Source organism: Aphelocoma coerulescens, chromosome 1 (genome assembly GCF_041296385.1).
Source record: "Aphelocoma coerulescens isolate FSJ_1873_10779 chromosome 1, UR_Acoe_1.0, whole genome shotgun sequence".
Taxonomy (NCBI): Eukaryota; Metazoa; Chordata; class Aves; order Passeriformes; family Corvidae; genus Aphelocoma; species Aphelocoma coerulescens.
Window position 1 is genome coordinate 3,874,669 of NC_091013.1, and position 25,572 is coordinate 3,900,240.

Genomic DNA, 25,572 nt, shown 5'->3' on the forward strand with positions numbered 1-25,572 from the left:
TGCACAGTAAAATAATGAAGCTGGAGACATGGAGAGCAAACCCACTGCAGCTCAGGCTGTCCCATTCTGCTCCTGCAGCCCCAAGACAGAAAACACTCTGCTTACCTCCTTGTCTGCATGGAAAGCAGACTCTCATAAAGGCAGCTCAGCCATCTGGAGCATTTTTATGTAAGAATCACAGAATCACAGAGTGGTTTTGTTGGAAGGGACCTGAAAGATCATCCAGTGCCACCCCTGCCATGGGCAGGGACACCTTCCACTATCCCAGTTTGCTCCAAGCCCTGTCCAACCTGGCTTTGGACACTGCCAGGGCCTCCCCACCCTCACAGTAAAAAAATTCTTCCGAAAATCTCACATAAAATTTTTCCCTGTTCCAGTTTGAAGCTGTTCCCCCTTGTCCTGTCACTCCAGTTCCTGATGAATTGTTCCTCTCTGGCTTCCTCATAGATTTTTGCCATCATATTTTTGCCAATATATTTGGGGGTTCAATGTCTTGATGTAAGTCCTGCCATGTCATGATGTAATGTCACCACAAACTCAATCCTGCTTTTCACTGCTTAGAGGTTCCTAAGAAAAAAGGATATATTTGGACTTCCAAAATTTGCTTTCAAGCCTGATAATCCACTCTTCTCCCTCGAGGCTACACAAATTGCACATAGATGTTTTTGTCTTATTTGGATTTTCAGAAGGTTCTGTTTGGGCGTGCAAAATATTTTCATGGGGATGTTTTCATGCAGGAGCAGCCACACAAAAACAGTTGTGGGTGAATGAAATTTCGAACCTGCCACAGATACAGTCCTCAGGAAAGCTGCCTACAATGTGTCTAAAGAAATTAGGATGAGACTGGATCCCTGGGAAGATGTTTGAAAATTGTCTCTGTGCAGAAAAGCTACAACTGATGAAAGCTGGATCCTGCTGGATCCTCCAGAAACATTAAAAAAAGGACAGGAGGGAGCCAGGGAACTGAGAGCTGATCTGCTCTTCCCTAAGCCTAAATTCTGAATGGGGTTCAAAGATGCACAAAGCACCAGCTGGGCTTTTCCAGAATAGAGGTGGTGGGATATTTTCTTGCACAACAAAATCAACAGACTCTTTTTTCTTTAAGAGATGCTGCTGCATTCTGTTGGTTCCTTCTCTCTTTTGTGGACAGCACTCCAGAGGACCCAAGCACACCCCTCCTGTCCAGGTGTTTGGGAACTATGCAAAGTCAATCTCTTTTACTTTAATTGCCTCTTACATATTGTTTCCATAGAGGGATCAATGGATTATGAGTATATTGCACAAATAATTATTTATATGCACCATTTACTTTGCTCTGAGGCTTGAAATACTAAACACGTGTGTACTTAGTAGCCTTCTCACATTGTACCTCCAGAATAATCATCACTGGATCAGCTTCTAGACTTTTTTTAGTTAAAGTGAATAAAATAACAACATTTATTTTCATGATGTAAGATAAAAATGTTTTAAAAGTCAAGAAGTGCAAAATCAGAATTTCAGGAGTAGTAAACTAGAGCAATAATTTCAGGAGTAGTAAATTAGAGCAATATTAACACCAGCTGATGTAAGAGACATAACAAAGGAGCTAACACACAGAAATCATTCTCTCTACCTTACAAAGATGTTTTATCTGTATTTGTACATGAATATTCCATACCTGTACTGTTGGATCTAAAAAAATACTGTGATTATATTAAAAGCAAAGTATGATTTTTCCTCTGAAACAAAGCTCCTGCTTCAGAGCCAAATGTGCTTTTTCTTCCATGCAAAACATAAGAATTGGAAAACCTAATCTTGGTCTACAGGAACCCTACATGAGTCAAAGTCTACAATTCAGATATTATTTAATTCAGATATTATTTAATTTTTAATTGCATTATTTTTATCATTGTTGAGTATAACATCCTTTATAACAACACTTGAAAAGAAAGTGCTTTCTAAAGGAGAAATAAAACCTCTATACCCCTACAAAATGTGTGGGGTTGTAGACCCAATCAAGGAATATGAATTAAGTGTTTCTATTGCAAGTACGTCACAGGCTTCATTTTGGAAAAGCAAAAACAACTGAAAAACTTGCACATATTCAAACCAGGGATATCAGAGCTTTCTGTAAATTTAGAACCTTATCTTGATTCAACAGTTGCAGGCAAAAATGCTGATAAAAGATTATTCCCAGCAGAGATAAGATCTTTACCTTTTAAATGCTAAGCAGATTGGCCTAACATGGAATGGTGCACAAAATTTAGCTGGAAAGCGTATTTTTCCTGAAAATATTAAATGGAAACAATATGTCCAGTGGTGCTATGAAGTTACTTCCAAGGGGAAAGGGAAGGGAAGGTGTGGGAAGGTGTGGGAAGGTGTGGGAAGGTGTGGGAAGGGAAGGTGTGGGAAGGTGTGGGAAGGTGTGGGAAGGTGTGGGAAGGTGTGGGAAGGGAAAGGGAAGGGAAAGGGAAGGGAAAGGGAAGGGAAAGGGAAGGGAAAGGGAAGGGAAGGGAAGGGAAGGGAAGGGAAGGGAAGGGAAGGGAAGGGAAGGGAAGGGAAGGGAAGGGAAGGGAAGGGAAGGGAAGGGAAGGGAAGGGAAGGGAAGGGAAGGGAAGGGAAGGGAAGGGAAGGGAAGGGAAGGGAAGGGAAGGGAAGGGAAGGGAAGGGAAGGGAAGGGAAGGGAAGGGAAGGGAAGGGAAGGGAAGGGAAGGGAAGGGAAGGGAAGGGAAGGGAAGGGAAGGGAAGGGAAGGGAAGGGAAGGGAAGGGAAGGGAAGGGAAGGGAAGGGAAGGGAAGGGAAGGGAAGGGAAGGGAAGGGAAGGGAAGGGAAGGGAAGGGAAGGGAAGGGAAGGGAAGGGAAGGGAAGGGAAGGGAAGGGAAGGGAAGGGAAGGGAAGGGAAGGAAAGGAAAGGAAAGGAAAGGAAAGGAAAGGAAAGGAAAGGAAAGGAAAGGAAAGGAAAGGAAAGGAAAGGAAAGGAAAGGAAAGGAAAGGAAAGGAAAGGAAAGGAAAGGAAAGGAAAGGAAAGGAAAGGAAAGGAAAGGAAAGGAAAGGAAAGGAAAGGAAAGGAAAGGAAAGGAAAGGAAAGGAAAGGAAAGGAAAGGAAAGGAAAGGAAAGGAAAGGAAAGGAAAGGATGATTATTCCTCTGAAACAAAGCTCCTGCTTCAGAACCAAATATGCTTTTTCTTCCATGCGAAACATAAGAATTGGAAAACCTAATCTTGGTCTACAGGAACCCTACACATCCATAGTGATAACTGTGTCTTTTTAGGTATCCAGCGGTACTTGGGGGAAAAAAATCCACTTGTTTTATGGGGAGAGACAGAAAAGAGCACAGATTCCCCTGACTTAAACCAGCTGGATGGTTTATAACGCTTGATACAATCTGACTTCCCCTTTTCTGGGTATGAAAGCAACTTATGTTCGTGAGAGTGCAACTCCTCAAGGTCACTCACATTTCTGCATCTTTAAAACACTCCCCTGGGTTAGTTTACATCACTGTGCATGTGAAATAGGCTAATGCACTGTTAAGCTGAGCTGCTTTGGTATAAGCAAGCTGGAAGTATGTGACAGATCCCTTAAAAGTACTCAAACTGCTGTGCATTCCAAGCTAAAATATCCCTGGATGGCCCCAAGTTGAATCCCTGGTGCTTCCAAGCTCCTGCATTTCACAGGTTCAGCTCGCTCAAACTCAAGAGCTGAAGCAAAATTTGCTTCAGGTTTATGTTTTGGGCTTCATCTGTCCTGTTGTCCCCTGCTTTTGAAAGTAATTGTAACTAAGTGTTGGGGCTTTTAGTTTAGTCCTAGTTTTTTTTTCTGTTAAAGGAATTTTTTCCCATAGCATGCTGCTAGGAGATAAATGACCATACTTGAGAGGAGATAGCCATACTTAAGAAAGACAAAAGGGCCCGGCCAGGCTTTTGTTTTCACCTGGCGGGCAGTTCAGTTCGCTCTCAGCGTCTGGAGGGAGAAGGTGCAGAGAGAGGAGCTGCTGGTTCCCGTTTTCGGCGTCTTTCCTTTCTGCTGGAAACAACACCGGGGATCCCAAAGCTGCTTTCCCTGCCCTGCTGGAGCGTGGGCTGCGGCCGCCCTGCCCCGCTGCTGCTTCGAGCCTTCGCTGCGTTGTAGCCGTGCTCACCCTGCCTGCCTGGAGCCCCGGGGGGTTCCCCTTTTGGATACATCTCGTCTGCCACCCGGGATTTGTGTTTGTGCCTGCCGCTCCAGCCTACCAGTCCAGCCTGCTGTTTCCGGGAACCCGGGACCAGCTGCCCACCGGTTTGTGAAGCTCTTTTGTTCCATCCTTCCCCGGGATCCCAGGGCGCCAGAGCAGCCGCGTGCTTCCCGAGCTCGCTCCGGAGCGCCCCCTGCAGCCGCGGGGGAACCATCGCACCTGCCCTGCTCACCGGGAGCCGCCAGCGCCCCTGCCGGCTGCGAGCGGAACTGCACCCGAGGGGAAAGGGCCCGACAGCCGAGAAGGCTGGGACTGGGTTTGTGTTTGCTGTTACTGTCATAGTTGTTGTTGTTTTGTTCGACTGGTTATATATCTACCTATCTATCTATCTATATATATATATAGTAAAGAACTGTTATTCCTATTTCCCACATCTTTGCCTAAAGACCCTTGATTCCAAAATCATAACTCAGAGGGAAAGGGGTTACATCTGCCACTCCAAGGGAGGCTTCTGCCTTCCTTAGCAGACACCTGTCTTTCAAACCGAGACACTAAGCTGCAAAAAGCCAACTCTTGCTCCAGAAAGTGTCCATGGGAGAGGTTTATAATTGTACAGCTAAACCATGATGCCACTGGAATATGCTGGAATAATCAGCAAAGGAAGAAATAATCTTGAATATGGACAAGATCTAAGGAACTTCCTGGGAAATGCAGAAGACCAAATGTGTATATTCATATATAAATTCACATTTGTAACATCTGAAGGACTTGCTGGGTGTCAGCAAGGCCATGGTAACTGCCCAGGTCGAGGGCCTTCCCCACAGCAAATGGGAGGAAATTCAACCTCTTTAATTGCCAGGTACTGTCCATATTCCCCGTGCTCAGCAGACACTGGGACAGCAGCACAGCCCAGCAGCTGCCAAGCCACTGGATTGCACATCCCTCATTCAGAAGTGAGGCTGATTTATTCTGCTCCTGGGCCTTGACAGGTGAAATAAGCAGATAACAGGCAGTCAAAGCAGAAAAAGTCATCCTAGCCAAGCAAAATAGTGCTTGTGCCAGCCTCCTCCTTCTGGCCATGTTGTTCTCTCCTTTCTCAGTTTTTGAATATCTCTTTAAGCATTTGTGGGAGGTCTTCCACGCTGGAAGGTTTAAGAGTCCAAAGGGAGAGAGTTAGCACCTCTGTGCAATGCATTATTTTCATTATATATGTGAATAAAACTGAGGAGTCCTCATTCACAGCTGTCTCTCCACTGGTGGGCTCCCTGAAATACTACTGGGAACAGCCATGGATGCTACAGGGAATCAGCAAAACTCCTGAGGGCACCCAGGGATTACTGTGCTCTCCTGTAATGGTCTTCCTCACTGTTTAGGTGCATTCCCATTTTCCTTAAAAGCCAGGCACTTCATTTAGCTCTTATTTAAATCTCAGACCTGGGCATTTAGCAAGTGGTAATTGGATTTTCCACAACAATATGCAACCACTTATGGAAAGTCTGTTCTCCCTTATTTCAGCTCGGCAAGTGACCACTTAAAAATCTGATAGCAGGAGATTTGCCTTGCTTGAGTGTGGGTTTATGGCTGTAAGTGCATGGCAAGGAGCCAGCTCGTACCAGTGGTAAATGCAACATTTAGGTTGCATTGCAAAGTAAGACAAAAATCCAGCAGTGCTGCTTTCTTGCACAGCACTTACAGTAATAGGCACTTGTTTTAAAAGCCAGTTTTGAGATAAGATGGCAGAAGTGAGATCCTGCTGCACTGTTGTGTAGGTACATGTGGGCAATTACCCAAATCAACGGCTAGTAATTAAAGGCCAGGAAAAATAATCATCTAACAGATGCTCTTTCTGCTGCTCTGATGATTTGCAGCAGAATGGACTTATGCAACAGCTCTGTTTTCTGTCTCTGTCTGATTTTGTGATCACAAGTTTATACCATCTCACTTTCAGAAGTGACATTTGATCCTGCGAATCCTTTGCCCTTTGCAAGGAAAGAAATGGAAGCAAGAGAACAGGATTGTTTCTCAGGTACTTATCTATCAATATGGCATTTTAGTAGAAAAAATGTTCTTGCTAGGCCACTGATGACGTGATTTTGGAGTTTATTTTAACTAATATGAGAAAAGTTCAGGATGAGGGAACAGAACTGAGAACTTGCAGTGCTGACTGAAAGCCAGGCCACTGACATCAGCTGCTGCTTTACCATTCACTCCCAAAGGACTAAAACATTTGCTGGAGGACTTTTTCTTAAAGTTTAAGCCAAATGTTAAGGCAACAACAACAAAACCCCCAAACCCAACCCAAATCTAAGCAACATATGTTTAATTTCCTAAATAGCCATCCCCTTTGCTAAACATCCTTCAGCACATCCCTGATTACATGAAAGACAACTGTGCACACACTACTTCTATAAATTCAATCTTCTGATGAAGAAATGGCTGTGGGAACAGAACATTTAAGATGCAATTTTTTTTTGGTTGATGTAACTTTAGGAATTAAATTTCACAGAATCACCCACAGAACCCAAACCATTTGATGACTTTGTGTTTCTATGATGTGAGTAGCCACATGTTCATGCACAAGGACACAGGAATATTGGTAATTGAGGCCTTTAAGTTCCATAGATCAAACAGAGCAAGAGATCTTTTACAGCCTAATAGCATTTTTTGCAAAATGAAGTATAGGAAATTTCACCTGAAGTTTCATTTGTAAAAGCAGAAAGTTTAAATGTCATTGCCACTGGGCTGCTCCCACCATTTCCTGAGAACACATCACCTTGTACAAGGGAATTTTAAAGGAAAAAACTCTTTCACAAGTCAAGAAAGGTGCTTAGAGCTATAACATGTACTCCCTCCCTGAAGGATCATTTCCCCTTTCTGAATTTGGTGCTGTGCTCACCTACATCCATACAATGACACCACATTGCTTTCCCAGGGGCATTTGGAAATTGTCCAAAGGAATTTGTCCAGGTGGAACCTCACACCAAATAACTGATGATAGAGAATCTAAAATTATTGTCACAAAGACACATAACTGCCTGCACAACACAGTTCCTGTGTGGTCAAATATTCCAACTCAGAATTGGAAAAGAAAACAAAAATTGGATGTAAGACTAATTATTCAGTGGCCTGATGGAGACAGTTTAAAAAAAAATGGATGGGGTTAGATTAATCATAAGTAATTAGGCCAACAGTAAGAGCTCATTCTTTCATTATCTCCTGGTTTGACAGACCAAATCGATTTATTCCTCAGCCCTGCAGGATTCTAATAAGATTTATCTAAAAATGGAGCCATGCTTCTTTAGTTATCTATACTGTGAAGACACTCAGAAATCAATTGTTGTGGCCATAAGTGGACATTTCCTTTTTTTTTTTTTTTTCTCAAGAAAGATAAAAGCAAGATATTCAGATTTGTTCAAGCATCCCATTCCAGACAGATATTTGAATGTACAGTGTGGATGGGAGCTCACACACTGATGCAGTGGGCGAATCCTAATGCTTAGGGAGGGTTATGGGGTGAAGGAAACCTGCTTCCCACAAAGAAAACAGATTGCTGAAAGAAAATCTGCATTTGCAAATCCTTTCTTCTGATTGTACCTGACATGCACAGCAGGAAGAGGTGTAGGAAGCAGTGCCTTAAATTGCCCTGCGTGCAGGCAGCTCTTCTTCCTACCTTGCATTTTCTGCTCCTTTTGTGAGCCCTCCCAGATGGAAATTTAATTTTTGCTTATGTTGATTATCACGGACTCTATCCACTGTGCTCACACTGAGCACCACTGTAGGATTTTCAGAGGCATGTGAACAAAACCACCAGGCAATTTTTGAAAAACTATTTTGAAGATGAAAAGAAGGTACTACGAAAATAATAAAAAACCAACTCTTTATGTTTGAAGGCAAAATTGCTTTCCTTAAAAAAAAGCTCCAAATTGCAGTGATGGAAGCAGTTGTAAAAGATCATCTTTGGCTAATAGTGACATGTGATATTTTATTTTTAAAGAAATAAACTCTTATCCAAGGCATAAAATATTTGCATATAAACTATCAGGTTTTTAGTTTTCTTTTGCTGCAGGAGAATTATACAGAAAAATATAACTGATTTGGCACCTGTGTCACTTGATACTCAAATGTAGTTTATATCCTACATATTTCTTCACATATTGTGAAATAATTTTTATTATTTTTGTTATTACAATATAGTTTTGGTTTTCTTACTTCAAAATAAAGATAGTGATAAACAATATTAATAAATTAACAAGCAAAATGAAAAAATATAAAGAATCATGATGCAGTTCCTATTACAGCATTCAATAATTTAGAAAAAGAGTGAATAACCTTTTGAAATGCAGGCTTTTTACTGAAAAAGACAGTGATTAAGTCATTCAAAGTGCAGAAGAAGCTGATATATAAGAAATATAATTTAAGACTCTGCCCTCTATTTTGGCTGTTCAGAGAGAATTCTGCAAGTCCTAAACTCATATAAAATAATAATGGGGAGTTCTGAGGCTTTGTCCTGCTGGAACAGGGTTACTTTCTAAATGAGATGTAAGTTAAAGCTGTCAAGACTGACATAGACAAAAAAGGATGAGGGGAAAGGGAAAACGAAAGGGAAAAGCACAGCACTGCAAGAGCTGCCTTTTCTGAAGTGGAAATAGGCACGTGTACTGCATACACACACTAAATTAATTTACATCCCACTATTGCTTTACAATTCTCTCTTGATATAAGTTTATTTAATCTTCGTTAGCAAGACATAGACCCAACTTTTGATGACATTGCAGATATAAAAATAAGCTGCAATAGATCCTGCATTCACTTCCTTCCCCAGAAGCCAATATTAAACCCATCAAACACACTGCAAACAACTCCCACCTCACAAATGAAACTACTGTATTCACAGCAGCATTTGTATTTTAAAATGTTACTCAGAAAAATTAGTAACTTTAATATAATGAAAATCCATGTAAATGTAGAGATCTAAGCATTAAATGCCCCTGAAGGTAAATATTCCAGAAAAATCAAGTCTGTGTATCTATATCCATGCTGCATTTGAAAACAGTTTATAAACCAGTAAACATCAGTACTGGATTGTGGGCATGGTTAGTGGTTAGTCATTACTCCTGTACCACAGGGACTGAAGGAAAAAAAGAAATAACTTATGAGGACACTCTTTGTGTTCGGACACATCTTGTGCTGCTGACTTGGAGATTTTGAACCACTTTGTAATTTCAAGAAAACATCAGAAATTAATATATTTAAAGAATTTTTATTCTATAAGAGTGATGTGTTCAGACAAGAACTTCTGGGATAAATGTCCAAGTGTAATTCCTGTGTTCTCCTCAGCCCAGCAGGGCCAGGGAGCTCCTGGAGCGGGGCCGGCGGAGGCTGCGCAGCTGAGGAAGGGCCTGGAGCAGCTCCGTGCCCAGCACAGGCTGAGGGAGCCGGGGCTGCTCAGCCTCGAGAGGAGCCCCAGCTGAGAGGGGCCCTCAGCCCTGGGTGTCCCTGGCTGCAGGGAGGGCTCAGGGCAGGGCCCGGGCTCTGCTCCGGGGCCCGGCAGCGGCACCAGAGCCACGGGCAGGGCCTGAGCCCGGCAATCGCCCTGCACGGTGAGGACGCTGTGAAGAGGGACAAGACTCAAGGAAAATGCCTGAAGCTGAGCCAGGGGAGGTTTAGACTGGAGATCAGGGAAAGGTTCTTCCCCCAGCAGGTGCTGGGGCACTAGAACAGGCTCCTCAGGGCAGTGGTCATGGCCCCAAGCCTGCCAAGAAGCTCAAGAAGCATTTGGACAACGCTCTCAGGCCCATGGTGTGACTCTTGGGGTGTCCTGTGCAGGGCCAGGGGTTGGACTGGATGATCCTCGTGGGTCCCTTCCAGCTCAGGATATTCTGTGATTCTATGATTCTAAACCACCAGTAAGAATAATTTCCAAAATATTTCCTCCCAGCTAAAACATTTCGGGATTACTGTTTATTCCATTTGAGCACAGTAGGGTTTGACGAATCATGCCAAATACAAGATACTGAAATTTGTACTTTCTCAATGATGGTTATTATGAATGGATTATCTGTCTAGCTGGTATCAATCCCTGCCACATCACCATCTCAGCAGAAGGAATAGATCAGATGTTATTTTCTAGTCTTGTTTCAGCAGTGTTCAGAGACAGAGGAGCTGCAGCCCTGATCTGAAATGATCTCTGTGGCACAGTTTTCCAACCACAGTTGGCCAAACCTGGACACGGAGTTCATTGCCATCTGAGAGCCACATAACACCTCTGAATAAAGTGATAATTTGACAGGACACAAGAAATATTAATATTGAGGAAGGAGAACATATTGAAATACCTGTGGTATATATATATTACTAATCTGTTCAGTAAAGAGAGAAAATAAAACAGCAGCTAGAGTACATATATTGTGAATCCCATCCTTTATGAGGCTTTCTAAAAAAGGTGATGGTGTGAAGACATTTGAAAGACTAAATTGTCACAACTTTCTTAAACTGATTATTTTTCAGGAAAGCCTCAATAGTCTGTATCCACTATGAAAATTTCCACAGAAAGGAAACTTCTGAAAATAAACCTCACCCATGCTTCCTTTTCAATGTTGCCATTTGGGCATCAAAAAACTGAGAGAGACAGGCTTAAAAAAAAAAAAAAAAAGCAATAAATATGATACTGTTGATACAGCAAAGTCTGTGTGCACTTCTGGGAGAAAAATCTGCTTCACCTTTCTGCTGGAAACATTGCTGTGCACCCAGCCTTGAAGAAGAGAAAAAGGGCTGCTATATTCTTGTTCGAAAAATATTTCTTTAAAAAAAAAAAGAAAAGAAAAAGAAAGAGAGAATGGTTCTTACCTCTCCTCTCCTCCTTAAATGAGAGCATTGCAAAGATTTGCATACAAACCCACTTGAGTATTTGTGCTGCAGCACATCTGGCAATTATCTTACAAGAGAATTGCCACAGGCTTGGCGCTGCCGAGAGGAGCAGGGAGCATTTGAAGGCATGGAAGAAAAGGGATATTCCAGCCTTCTACCAGCTACCTTGAACATACTTCATGTTTAATTTCCCTCTGTTGCCAGAGGCGCTGTGTTGTTATGACAGCTGATCTGCCATGGAATAGCTGTAAAGGAAAATCAACAAAGGATCGCTCCAGCGATTCTCGGCGCAATTTATCGGTGCTCGTGTCTGGCGGCTGCTGCCGCCTGTCGGGGTAATGACACATGATGGGTGATTAAAGTGCAAGTCCCTAAATCAAAGCTGTGCCAGCAGTTTGAAGAGGCAGAAAACAGCATTTAGACCCTTGTTCCTTTCTCATTGTGGGAGGACCTCATTAGGAAAAAAATGGGCTGCTTTGCTAACTAGAGGGAGCGCTTGCATCCACAGGGATCCCTTGTGTTTCCAAGATTCACTCACGGCATCTTTTAGACTGTGCATTTCATGAAAATAAACAATCAGAGTCATGGAATCATGGGACAGTTTGGGTTGGAATGGACCTCAAAGATCATCTAGCTCTAAACCCCCTGCCAGGGGCAAGGACACAAAATTAAAACTTAGAGAGCATTACAGTTCATCACCACTGTCTTGGACAGTTTATTCAAAACCTCATATTGAACACAGTTTTTGCCTTTTCTTGCCAAGAATTAAGGGGTAAAAGAGAGAGAGAGCTGCCTGTCATGAGGGCAAGGGCAAAGGTGGGCAAGGGCAGCTCACCAGCTCAGCAGAAAGGACTATTTGGGACATGGAAGTAGTTTCAATTCAAGGACATCACTTTTTTTTCTTTGTCTGTGCCACACTCTTTCATTCTCAGGACACATGCAAGCCATCGAGCTAGAGATTTTTACCAATTTTGGCCAAATCTGTCCATTTCACAAAAGTGAAATACCTGAAATAACTGCAAAATAAGGATGAAGAATCAAATAAATGAAAAACCTTTTTTTTTTTTAAAAAAAAAAAAAAGATGGTAGAAATGTCAGAAGAAGAAAACAGTAAATCAGGGCAAAAGAGAAGGGAACTTTTGTCTTGTTTTATTTTTCCATGGAAAATAGTATTTACAGACCATGGGACTGTGAGAAAAATGGAGCAAAGAAAGACTAAGAAATATCAAAATAACTGGGCTCAGGTGAATTTGCCATAGCATTATTGCTGTCCTTCTTGTATGTGTTTTTTGGAGGTATTAGAGACAGTGACTTTAAGCTTCCTTTACCACATATCATGGATAATCTATCTTTGCAAATGTAGAACAGGCAATGCCACCCTTACTGACACTTTGTGGGATACATGCATTTTAATGAGAAATTGGCTTTTCATACACAAGGAAAAGTAGCAATTGGGCAGATCTCAACGTTCCTGTGCTCTCAGCAAGGAATTCTTTTCCTAAAGACTAAAATGAGCATTTAGAGGCACCCTGGTGAGCAGAGCACAGTGAGTTCTCCATCACAGCTTGCTGGCTTTGCTGCTGGTGTCGCAGCAGAGCAAACTCATTTGCCTGGTCACATGGAAATTGTCCCTTTATCCTGCCTGGATAAAGCTTCACAGGCAGAGCTTTCCATCCATCTCAATAAACAAATGCTGCAGTGCTTCAGCCATATGGTGGAACAACTGCTAGCTTGCAGTGGAGAAAAGAGCTCTACGCCATTCAGGCTCCATCCACAAGCATCTTCTGGGTTTATTTGTGTTTGTAACTACTGTTACATTTTATTTCTTCTGCAGTAGCAGTTAGTTATGTGATTGGGGTCTCTTTGCTCCATGAGTTGTCTGAAGATGGTGAGAAACAAATCTGGCCTGGAAGAAGTCATGGTCAAGATGGACAAGCAGCACTGTAAGAGAGGCAGGGGCAGCAGAAACACGACATGGTGCAGGAACAGAGGGCATCAGTTTTACCAGGCTCCCTTTCCCAACCAGCTCCTTCTCCTGTTATTCCACCAGCTCTTGTCGTAGGCAACAATTTTTAAAGTGGTTTTTTTTTTTTTTCTTTAAAAAATGTCTGAGTGGTGAAACTTGGCATTAAAAGAATTAGCTGGGATTAGCATGTTCCTGCTGGAAGGAGCTGTGGATCTGACTGACAGCTTTAGGTTTATGCATTAAACACATATAATGCCAATAGCTCAGAAGCATATTTGAGGGGAAAGTGAATGAAGCAATTCTGTTTTCTTGGCAGACAGGATTTGTTGGAAATGTTTTGATGATCAGATTAAAACTTGTCAGGCTCCACACTGTCATGAAAAGAAGTGATAGATTTAAGAAGGGGCAGGGCTAATGTGGTTGCCTCCAACAGATTATTTACACATGAAGATGAATGCCTTAATGCAAGCTTGCTTTTCAGGAGGTAATTTTTTCAGGATACCATTCTATCATGTTATATATAGCCCCTAAAGTGGAATTAGGAAGTGTGACATTTATTCAGATGAAGGCAGGCAGGCAGTCTGTTTTAAGTACTCGTCTCCTCCCCTGTGACTCCCAGGCAACCTTTAAATAATTTTAGTTCTTCCCTTCATGTTAAAGGCTCATTATCCTTTATAGAAATTCTTCAGAAGTCTTCTCATCCCAAGCACCAGGAGTCATTTCTCAAGACAGCACTAGATTCCTTGTTCCAGATCTCTCATAACTTTCTAATATTGTGTGTCTTAGTGAACACGGAATTTGGGAACTACTTATCCTTGAATCACAAGAAGAGAAAAATTCACTGATCATGATTTTTATGTCCATTCCTTGAAAAGAAAGGGAGAAGGATAATAGCTGCTAAATGAAAATTTTCTGTCCTGTGGTTCCTGATTCAGCATTGATGCTGGCAGCTTGCTCTTTTCACATTTTCTGATGGTATTCCTGATTCCTCTTTCTTTTCCTCTTCTTCTTTTCTGTTTTCCTTTTTTCTTTTCTTTTCCTCTTTCTTTTCATTCCCTTCTCATGCAATTTCCCTTCAACCAGGAAGCTGGATCAGCTCCTCTGACATGAAGGTGTCACTCAACAAACACTGAGGCACTAAATAAATGTATATTTGGAATTATTACAACTTCCCCCTTAGCACTGAGTTTGTTAAGCAAGCCAAGCTGGTTTATAGCTTGACATGGGTTTTCACTAAGAAAAAATCCATCAGCTTTAGAGGTAGCGAGTCATGGAAATACATTAAATCAATTTTCATCCAGTCCACTCCTGAACTACCAAAACAAAGATTTTCCTACTCTTTTTTGACAGCAAAGGTCAACATCTTTTTTGTTTAGATACAAGTGACAATGACAATTCAGGAGGAGTAAAGCATCAGCTCATTTAAGAGGTTTTTTAATAAGATCTATGAAAGGTAAAACTTTATCCAGCAGTGCTACTAGCAGAGCAGGTAAAAACTTCCATCAAACATGAAGAAAATCTCCTGTGCACAAGAGGGTTTATTTTTAAATTGTGATGCTATCAGTGGTTAGCACCTGCATGCATGAGGTATCTGTGGCACAAGGAACAAGAAGTGAAGGAATTAGGTGTAAAGGCACTGCTGCCATGTTCTTCTTTCTGAGGACCAGTCTAGTTTCATGATCAGTGACCAAATCCCTCTAAACCACTCTGCTTTTTTCTATCAGGTGATTTGAGCTACTGCTCATGGATAGACTGAAGGAAGGTGGGAAGGCAATTTGCCACAAGAAAATGCATCAATGCTAATCCTTGTTTATGTTTTGGAGGCTGTTTCTTACCAACTCTGTCACCCAGAAACAACTGCATGGGCCAGGTCTCACCTGCTGCCTCTGCCTAGGGAAGGCATTTAGGGCGACCTCATGGAGAAGGACCAAAAAATGGAGAACACTGTGAGTTTCATGAAGGAAGGCCAAGGTTTTTACCTAGAGGAGGACTTAACTTGAGACCCAGGGTCCAGGAATGGGCTTGTGAGGAGAATAAAGTATCCAGAATAACCACACAGAAAAAGGAAACAGTGAATGACAAGAGAGGCTAAAGGCAAATCCAGGCCCTCACTCTGGAGTCAGTCCACCTGACCAGGTGCAAATATTATGAGCCACAACCACACCACCAGAACAGGGGATCCAGCCATACCTGAAGACCATTTCCCCAGAGCATCTTGTCCTTAATGAGTGTCTGATGGAAGCTAAAGATCTGCCTCTTCCATGCTCACACCAACACCCTCCCAGTGCTCTCTCCAGCAGCCGTGCTAGAGCTGGACTGGTGTCAGGGTGGGTGTTGAGGGGCACAGGCTTCTATCTCAGAGCCAGAGGGGTTTTCATTAGATTCAAGCAGCAACTGGCTCCCCAGGGAAGCTCCTGCTCTTATTTGATAAGGGATGCTCTTTTATCACACATGAAACTGCATGCAGTGATCAGACAGGCAGCGTGCACGGCTGCCAAGCAGAGGGAAGCTGGCTCTTGGTAGAGTATTACAGCAGTGCCTTGCTCCTGCAATTGAAGATTGGCCCAAAAATGGCCAGTTCTGCAAACCACAGGATCTGGAACTTCTACCAACCCACAGAAAAAGTGCTCAATTAATAAATTTGCTGGAGAGGTCGTCATGTTGTTTTTTAGGAGATGAAGTCACTATGGTAAATTAGAGTGGAGAGGACGTCTGAGGTATTTGGGCTTGCAGATTTTTGACACTCTTAAAAGAACTTAGTTATTAATTCTCAGCAACAAACAGCACCCCAAAACCTAAACATTAATGGTCTAAAGTGCACTCTCCAATGGAAAAGAAATTGGATTTTTCTTCCTTTCTGGAGAAAAAAAAAATTCTCTTTACTTTCAAGGGCAAAACGTTTTCAAGCTAATTGGCATCCCAGAACATCAAAGCATTCTGTAAATCTTCAAAAATCCTACAAATGTGAAAATACATAGTGTGGTGACCTCTTTCAATACTGGTCTGATAGGTCATCCAGGAACATTTGGCATGCTGATGTGTCAATAGTCTCTTTTTTTCTCTAGTGAGAAATTATATTATCTCTAAACCTTTTTATCCCATACTATTTCCTCTATTTTCTAAACTGTGTTGATGTTTCAAGGAATTACAGCTGACATGCACTTGAAAACTGGATTGCTTTTGTCTCGTGTGCCTGGAAGTACAGACAGGTTGAGCTTGTGCAATTAGATGGATTTTCTGAAAATTATCTGGCTAAGTGAAAGTAACTACTGTGGCTGTATCTATAAAATCTTAGAGCATGTTGTAATATCTTGTGGTATCTACCTGTAGTAATTGTACCTAGAGTTTCCATCCATGATATATTGAGAATTGATTAAGTGTCTTTTGAAACCGTATTTCCTTCAGCTTCTGACATTTATGACAATTGCAGTGGGTATTTCTCCTTCATTATTATTTTTTACTCCTGACCAACAAATTTTCTTACTTTTCCTTCATGACTCAGGGATAGCTTTCAGACTTGGTACAAATTTTCTTTTTTTCCTCTGCCAAACAAGGGTTTTTGTTGGGAAAGAGAATTATTGGGATCAATAAAAGAACTGTGCAAGCAATAGGCCTGGAAGTTTTAGGCTTGTGTGTGAGAAAACTTTCCATGGGAAAGTCCCTGTGTGAAAGATAACAAGCAGGCCTGAGAAACAGAGAGGGAGTGAAAACTTGCAGCTGTGCTATCCGGGAGTGAACGAGGGAGATGAGCACTGAATTCTTTTGATCATAACAAGACTATGGAAACTTGCCAATGTAGGTCCAATTATGTAGAAATAGAAATGTGATTTGATAAGCTTTAAGCCACTTAGGAGTTAACAAGCTGGTATACTATATAAGTGCCTTTGGACTGCTAATAAATGGAGTTTTGTGGAGTTTGCTTTATCAACCATATTGGTTTGGACTGTTTCTCTCTCCCCCTGCCAGGGCCCGGGCTCCTCGTCCTGTTAAGCTTCTAACAGGTTTTCACTACTCATCCTAACTTCCAGGTGCTACCACACGCAGCTGAAAGCCAAAATTAAATCAAAGCCAACAAATCCAACCTCTCCCCTCCCAACCCACTTCCCTTCCCTCCAAACTGAGGATGCAGTAAAGACTTTTTGCACTCAATCTGGATCACAGAGAAGCGTTTCAGTTCTTACTTTTAACAGTGAGGTACATGGACTTGCTGACGTCTGCTCCCACATCATTGCTGACCTTGCAGAGGTAGTATCCACTGTCTTCTTCCAGCACATGTTTAATCAGCAAGGAGCCGTTTGTGAGCAGCTGGATCCGACCGTTCAACGCGATCGGCTGGAACTGGGGAACCCCGGCACCTGAAGCAAGAAACCATGGAAAAATGTCAGCAACCATCTCACATTTCTATTTTTAATAAGGCACAAACGATAGATTCTTGTTCTTAGAGGCTCAATGCAGCTGAAGTGGCTTCTGACGTGATCAGAACAAACAGAATGGTTCTTTATCCAAACTGAATTCCCTACGCCAAAAGGAGGAAGACTTTTGGAATGCACCAGCAGCAATAATTTGCCCGTATTAAAGGAGCACAAAGCCAAAGAACCAGGAAGAGGGAGAGAGGAAATGAAGAGTTCCAGCCTGTTCATGGGTGAAAAGGCACATTTGTTGTACATTTAGGGGCTGATGAATTATTGACAATTACAGCTGAACAGTCATAGCAGTATGCATCCCTAATGCATACAGCAAATGAATTTCTTATGACTGAGAGGGATGTCTGTTGTAGTAAACATGGCACACTCAGGGGACCTCTAGGACCTTGTTTATGAAACCCTGGATAACATGGAAAACCACATCAGTGACTGTTTCTCTTGTATCCTGCTACAGCTGATGGACTGGTGACACACAAAATCTCTGTTCTGCCATGTTTGCAGCCAGTATTTACTGAGACTGTTGAAAAAACCTACAAAAAACCCACCCAAAAAAATCAAAATAAAATAAAGGAAACAACAAAAAGCTCAGACGACTGATCAGACGTTTTTGGCAGCACTGTAAAAATGGAGGGCCCATAAAAACAGGAAGCCAAAGATTTTTGTGTCAAGTTTGGTTTTAAGAAAGAACCTACTTTTCATTGGAAATAAGATACTGGGTGATTTAGGGAACAGGAAACAGGATCCTGCTGTACTGTCACCACAAGTTTGGGTTCCTCCAGCATTAGGGACTCTCTAAATGTATATTAAGACATGTGTCTTGTAACAAAGGGGTTTACAACCTACTTCAGCAGCAGGACATGTGATTTTTCAGGGAAGTCAAAAAGTTCTTTTCTTCAATGGAATTCTCTTACACCACTTTCTGTACACAAAGTTAATATTTTTCAGCATTAATTACTATAAACTGTTGGCTGAGTCAACCCAGGAGGAAATACGATGAATAAATATTATGGGGAATTATTTAGTACAACACAGCAAGTTAGAACAACCTATGAATGCAACATCTAGAATATTAAAAAAGATCAGACATGCATATCAAAAATATTTCTAGTCCTACAAGAGTTTGCTTTGGGAATTTACACCTACACTGAAGGCCTGGTGAGCAATACTACGAACTTAAAAATGTTAAAATTATAATTTTTTTAGAAAAATTCAGTTGCCATTGATGATTTTTCACCTATTTTAGTCATATGCATGTCCCACTTTTCCTTGTGTCAATTTTTTTTCTTTAACAAGCCATTTTTCCTGTCATTTAGTTGGAATGCTCATTTATGCTTTACTAACTGTAGATGCCTGCCATTGCCCACTCACTTCCTGTGTTTGTTCACATGAAAAATTGTGGGAAGAATTTAGTGTTCACAGAAAGGAAAGGGCTGGAAAAAATTTTGTGTAGCAGCTTGTAAAGGTTTCTTAATCTTCACATATGTTTTTAATGCTGTTATAGCCCAAGTCCTTCCTGAGCAGGAGAGAATCTTATCCCACACATCTGTGTGGATGAGTCTGAAACAGGACTTTTCCAACTATTCTATCATTCCAAGGTGGGTTATTTATCTCCTCACAGTTAATTACAACTCATCTAGCTTGGCTTGGCACCCTCCTTCAGCACACAAACACTGCAAACCAGAATTACTTCTTTGTGTCCTACACTCAGAATGAAAATCCCATATACCACTGAGATAAGTGGAATTTGAAACTCTGCACCCTTCTTGCAACAAACCATAATTTATCAATAAGAGCACAAATAGTCTTTAACGTGAACTTTTCTCTCACCCGTTTCTTTCTTCAATACAATTTGGACTTAGATCCTAAGGAAACCAAAAATGACATGGAGCATTACATAAAGATTTCTTCTCAACACCACCTCATTTTGATTTTAAAAGGGTAAATTCGTTTAGATTGGGTACAGAGTTTGGAGAATGTGGGTTTTTTTTTGCTAAAACTTATCAGAAGACAACTGGCCAGGAGGTGCAATCTACCAGGTAGCACATTTTAATTAAAAAGCAAATTTCCTATGGTTACTGAGGGTCAAGTGGGCCACTTTTAATGCTCTGTTACTTGAGAAAAAAATGTTAAAGCATTATGTAAAGTGCATACTGAATTGCTGCTGATGGTAATGCTACCTGACCTTCCTTCCTTGCTGAAAAGATGTGATTGGCCATGTTATCACGAATTTTGAAGGAGGGAAAAAAAAAATCAGCCAAATGCTGCCAGTGAGCCTTGTGCTGAGGTTGTTTCAATTAAAGCTGTGTTTCTTTTCTCCCAGCCCTTCCTTTCATCCCTCACCCGCCGAGGCCACAGCTGAAACAGGCTCACAGGCACAGCCAGGACATCTCCAGGGCAGAGCAAAAGTCCATCCAGCTCAGCCTTGTGTGGGACAGTGGCCAGCTCTTTGCTTGGGGAGATGATTTATGAGCTATAAAATGTGACTGGTACGCACCCTGCCACTACCTGGCAATTTGAAGATTAAAACAGCAACTTACAAGTGAGTGGGATGTTATTAAGCCAGAATTAGCCTGTCCCCAGTGGTCACCAGTCAATCCTACCTTTTGAGTACTTCCAGACAATGGTTGGAACAGGATAACCCTCAGCAGAGCAGTTGAGGATGACAGCTTTTCCATAGATCCCGTCCTGGTCGCTGGGCTGGACCACAAACCTGGGGGGCACTGTGGGAAGGGAGCAGAGGGAGCCATGAGAATTCAGGCAATTTACTGGGTATCTCAAAATGGCACAGCAGTCACACACACAGTTATAACATTTCATGCAAAAAGCAAAAATTAAAACCAGTTTTTTGCTGATCCAGTAACACACTAAGCTTGGTCATAGCAGACAATTCACTTTCTGTGCACAATCTCGATGTGTTTCTTGCCAGGCATGACAAAAACACTGGCCTTTACAGGATACCAAAATAAGTTTATAAGATGTCTCCATGGGAGAGGTTAAAAATGGAGTAATAGATAGATCATGTTATTGTGGACAGAAAAGAAATGCTTTCTACCAAAGGTAGATTTGTCAGAGGTCTAAGAACAACTTTTTTCTGTGTTTGCTTTTTATACCATTGAGCTAGCAAGCTTTAGAAAAAAAAAAAAATTAGTATAAATAACCTTAGCAAATAATGCTTTTAATACCATCAAATCACTTAATATTAAAATGAAGCTGTCTGAACCATAACTTCTGATGGGACTTTGCTTTCCAAACAGCCAGAGAGAGGATCAACCCAATTTGCTTGCATTAAGTTGACAAGGAGAAGTCTTATTTCAGTGCATCAATGTACACATATTATTAAACTTATCCCAAAGTAGCATAAAACCACTGCAGTGAGCCTTCCACACATACCTATTTATACATAAATAAAATAAGAGTTGCTTGTCTCAAGAAAAAGCTGTACATATTCCAAATACAGGCACCCAGTGAAGAAAACCCCTTGTGACAATGTTAAGTCCAGCAATTTGCCATGAAAGCCTAATTCTAAGTGTCAAAGTCTCACTAAAACCTACACATTTGACAAAAACATGAAAAAGAGGCTGAAAGCTGTGAAGATTGTGGAAAATCCCACAAAAAAATGAATATTAGAAGTGTTTAATGGTTGTATTAAGGTCAGTTAAGGTCATAGAGCTTTGTTGACCTCCTGTTCTTTGGTTCAGAACATGAAGGTGTAAATATCCAAGAAAAAAACAGAAGTAAACTAATTGTGTCTTTATCCTACATGTTTTTCATTTTGTCATTTCTCACAGGGCCACAGAGAGTGACTGAACATGTGACAGAATTTTTTCATCTCAAATAAATTTGGTTTTTTTAACTTGAGTTCAGCAACACACTGAGATCTAAGGCAGCACAGGAGAAATCCTGATAGTTCCTTCCTCTCCTCATCCCACTGCAAAATTTGAAGCCTCATGGATTCTCCAGGTAGTGCTGACTTTGTCTGAAAATTGAGGAAGACAGAACAAAAGACCCAACCATCCACCCTTGCTCTGATCCACCCCATGAGCTGCCTCTCCAGAAATGCCAGAAATTAAGAAAGGAAGTCTGGCAGAAGGTTGTAGCACAAGAAAATGCAAGGGAGCACAGAGGGGGACCTCAGTACTGTAAATATTTTCCCTGGGGCCTGAAATAGTTATTAATGTCCATGAATATGGGACTAATTATCCATTGAGGAAATCTGTGCAGCAGAAACACAGCAGAAGCACCAATGTTCTAATATATGACCCTCAAGTTTTTTTCCTTATAAACACTATCATAATTCATGCAAACAGCTCTCGTGGTGCCAGAGCATCCTAAGTTTTCCTAAAGGACAAACTGGAGCTGCCAGTGTTGGTGTGGGCAGGACAGCTCAGAGCTGAAGGTCTGTGGACATTCTCTCTGCAGGTTCAGAGACCCTTCCTCACAACAGCTTGAGCCTTCCTCCCTGGGCCTCCACAATCCAGACTCCCCTCTGATTTTCTCTTTCCACATTCATAGATAGAGCTGCTTTTTAAAAAAGGACAACAATGTTCTGGAGGGCATATAATCCCCTTAACTGGACTTTTTCCTCACTGAATCCTAAAGCCAAAATGCAAAGCTGTTTATTGCCTAACTACAGAAAAGCTGTTTGGAACATGGCTACAGGAAACAGAAGGAACCAACAGTGTCAGAGGCAAGAGATACCTCTGTGCTAGAAAAATATATTTACTGCTGACAAACGCTTTGGCTTTCCAAATGGCCACCACGCTGACAAACATTTATTGTAGGTTACGTTCATTCACTATAGGTAAACATCAAACATGAAATCCCAGCAGCAACAGCTCTGGGCAATCACCCATCCTGTTCTAATTATCTACTCATAGAAGACATTTGCTTCAGTAGCTCCTTTCTCACTGTTCTGTGCTCATTGTATCCCCAAACACACAATGAGGTATTTTCCAAGGCAGGTGAAAAGCACAGTTAGTTGCACAAATAGATTTGATTTCCTACGACTTGGCACGGTGGCATCAGCTTGTTTCACCTCGGTAGCTGTGAGTAAATTTGTGTTTGCAGCTTCTGAAAAATCAATTACAAGCTGCTTATCCATAAAGAGAGAGAAAAAACCAATGCAAAACATGAACCTACCATTCCTACAGGTGAATGATTACAAAAGATGCAATGGAGTGACTGATAATTACTGTCCTTCTCTACCACTGAAGAGTGTGAAGAGTAGAATGTCTTTTAAATTCTGTCTTCCAATACAAAACTTCTGTAATTTGTTTTATTTCCCTTCTCTTTGAAAAACAGTGTTTTATATTCTTCATTTGCTATGGATGACACTGGCAAGAAGTGCTAATTTTTTCAGGAAATAATTTCTTATATTAAATGAGCAGACATATGCAGAAAGTTCTGGAAAAAGTTAAGCAAGATTTCTTAGTACAGAATAAATGCAATCACTCCTTAAAATACTATTTGCATTAAAGTTACCTGCTAAAATACACTTTTTGTGTAACCCCATTGGGCATATATAGAAAAAAAAAGAATGGATGCCAAGTGGAAATACTCTTTCAGCATTTCAATGGAAATTCTGCCACATTCTTCCATATCTTTTAAGAACTCACAGAGATATCCTTGATGTGTGGTGCCTTTAATGCTGACAAGCTCTGAACAGGGCTTTTCATCGCCTTGATATCATGGTATTTTGGGTATATATGAAACATAAGTTTTTGCTCAGACATCCTTGATATTCTCAATTTTAATTATTATTTTCAACAGAGAGCAATACTAGAATAGTAACTGCAGAAATTAAATTTTGCTCTGTAGTTCCAGGACCAGGTGTATGGTTAGAAATCAGAGAGTTTCCTTGTTTGGATCCATAAACCAAACTTACTTGAAAAAACTCAGCCCACACTCAGCAATAGAAACAGTTTCTATGTTCAGTAAAGCTCTGGCCTTCCTTTAGGACTGCTTATGAAAATGCCAACTGCTGCTCTGGTTTTGAAGATGCAAACCCTTGACACTTAGTTTTAAGACTGCCAATAGAAATCAGAAGAGATGCTACAGCAAAATAAAATTACTCATTCAATGACCTTTCAATTGTTTCTGTATTGCTGTCTAGGTAAAGCCACGGAATTTTTCTTCTTATATAAATGATTAAAAAGCAAACAGAGCAGACCTTTACATTTTTCTTCCTCCTTGCTCATTTGCTTCTCAATTTCATTTCAATTTAATAACTTGTTCTGTGCTATGTGCTGCCATAGTTCAGAACACAGTGCTGTTAAACACTTGATCTAGATTTTGATACTTAGCTTTAGATGATAAACCTACATTCACTTTTTCATTATCTTTCAGATCATTAGCCCTTAAAGAAAATATGCTTAGCAAGAATTTAACCAAGGTTAATTTGTCTGATATATTTGAGTTAATAGAAAAAAGTAAACAATTAGTTCTCCTCTCTCTTTAGTTGTAAAGGTGTGAGAGTCCTCTGCTCCTTTAGAAGTGAAACGCTCTGAAATAGCTCATGAATGTCACTGAACAGTTCTACTTTTATCATCTTCCTTGTCTCAGCAGCACAGTTCCTTGAGCCTGGAAAGGAGGGCATTTAAAATTGCTTTAACAGGGAGTTTCTGGTAGGCTCTCGTTTAATGCAGCCCACAGGTGTGTGATGAGAAAGGAGCTGTTGAATTGTTCAGGGTAAGAGCCATAAGTTGACAGGTGCAAACTCTTTAATGGCTGAACTCAAAGGGCTGAACTTTTTTTACTAAAAAAAGTATTTTCAGTCAATATTATGATTAGCAGTCTCAGGCTCTCACTGAGGGAAAACAAAGGATGAGAGCAATCAGAACAGGATCCACCAGCACCCCCAAATCCTTCTCCCAGGGTTGTTCCATCTGCTCATCCCCGGCCTGGATCGATCCCGGGGATTGCCCTGACCCAGGTGCAGCACCAGCCCTTGGCCTTGTTAACCCTGAGATCCCCATGGTCCCACATCAGCTCCCTGATTTGAGTTTGCTCTGCGTAAATCCAAGAATCCCTTCTGACCGTGCCAGGGACCAGATGCCAAACTCACACATTCCTTCCCAGACTTCAAATCCATGCAAGCACTCCTGGCTCCCAAGCACAGTGATCAGTGAGTCTCTCTGGAGAGCAATTCTGAAGGCTCCTAACCCGAGCTCCTCTGGTGGGCTACTGCAGTGAGTTAAGAAATAATCTATGACATTGGCCTGCAATGCAATGTTTCATTTTTACATGGAATATTTGTACTTCACATTTAGATCACACTGTCAAAATGATGGAAGAAATTTAATCAGCCAAAGCAACCATTGATGTATTAATGAATGAGATCATTAAACACTGTACTTTAGCAAAGATGAACAGTTATTAAATTTGGTCATTGGACCTAAGGGGTCGATTTAGCTGGTTAGTGAAACCATTTGCTCTGCAGTTCAAGAAAAAAGAGGTACTTTTGCAAAATGAGACTGTGTCTAGTGGTTTGTGTTGACCAGGTTTGTCTAATGAGAACATTAAATAAGTGAACCTTTTAGGAGTCATCTTCGAAGCCACAATGTACATAGCAGCAAAGAAAGTCAATGGGTTTTGACACCAGCTCTGACCTTAAACCTTCCCTCCCTGCTTTTTTGTCCCAAACTGCTTTTGCTGCATCACCCTAGCACCAAACACGACAAAGAAGGTGAAACTCTCTTACTATCTGGAAAAATCAGGGACTCCTCACTGAGTGCCTAACTATCTAATGATATTCAACACCCTGGAAAGTGCAAAATGAAAACATATTTAATGCTCTAAATGCATTATGGGAGGTTATTAGGTCTCTAAAGACCTTATCTCAATTTTAGCTTATGATGTGTTCACTAACAGCAGATATGAAATCATGATTTATGCATCCACTACTATCTTTGAATTCCCTTTTCTGGTAGTATCAGAAAAATTCTGAACTCATAATACATTTATCAGCCTTTTCTTTTTGCTTACCCATTAGAATTCTTTTCACTGCTTTTTATTTCATAAGTACTTCATTTTAGAAAACTCTACAGAAATGAATAACACATGATAAAGTGTATATAGATTTTTAATCACTCTTTAGAAGACAGCCTTAATGAGTAAAGTCTTGATTAATTCCTCGTGATGATTTAAGTAGTTGACAGAGAAGATA

The 25,572-nt window shown here is 41.1% G+C and overlaps 1 protein-coding gene across 1 annotated transcript in view; it reads right to left on the reverse strand.

The window, feature by feature from the left end:
• The window catches only part of DSCAM (DS cell adhesion molecule), a 444,019-nt gene that overhangs the window by 118,642 nt on the left and 299,805 nt on the right, over window positions 1–25,572 (reverse strand). The window contains exons 10-11 of the mRNA XM_069028212.1: window positions 20,009–20,128; window positions 17,166–17,339 (exon numbers count right to left, since the gene is read on the reverse strand). Of these exons, the coding sequence (XP_068884313.1) occupies window positions 17,166–17,339; window positions 20,009–20,128 (294 nt within the window). The remainder of the gene's footprint in view (window positions 1–17,165; window positions 17,340–20,008; window positions 20,129–25,572) is intronic.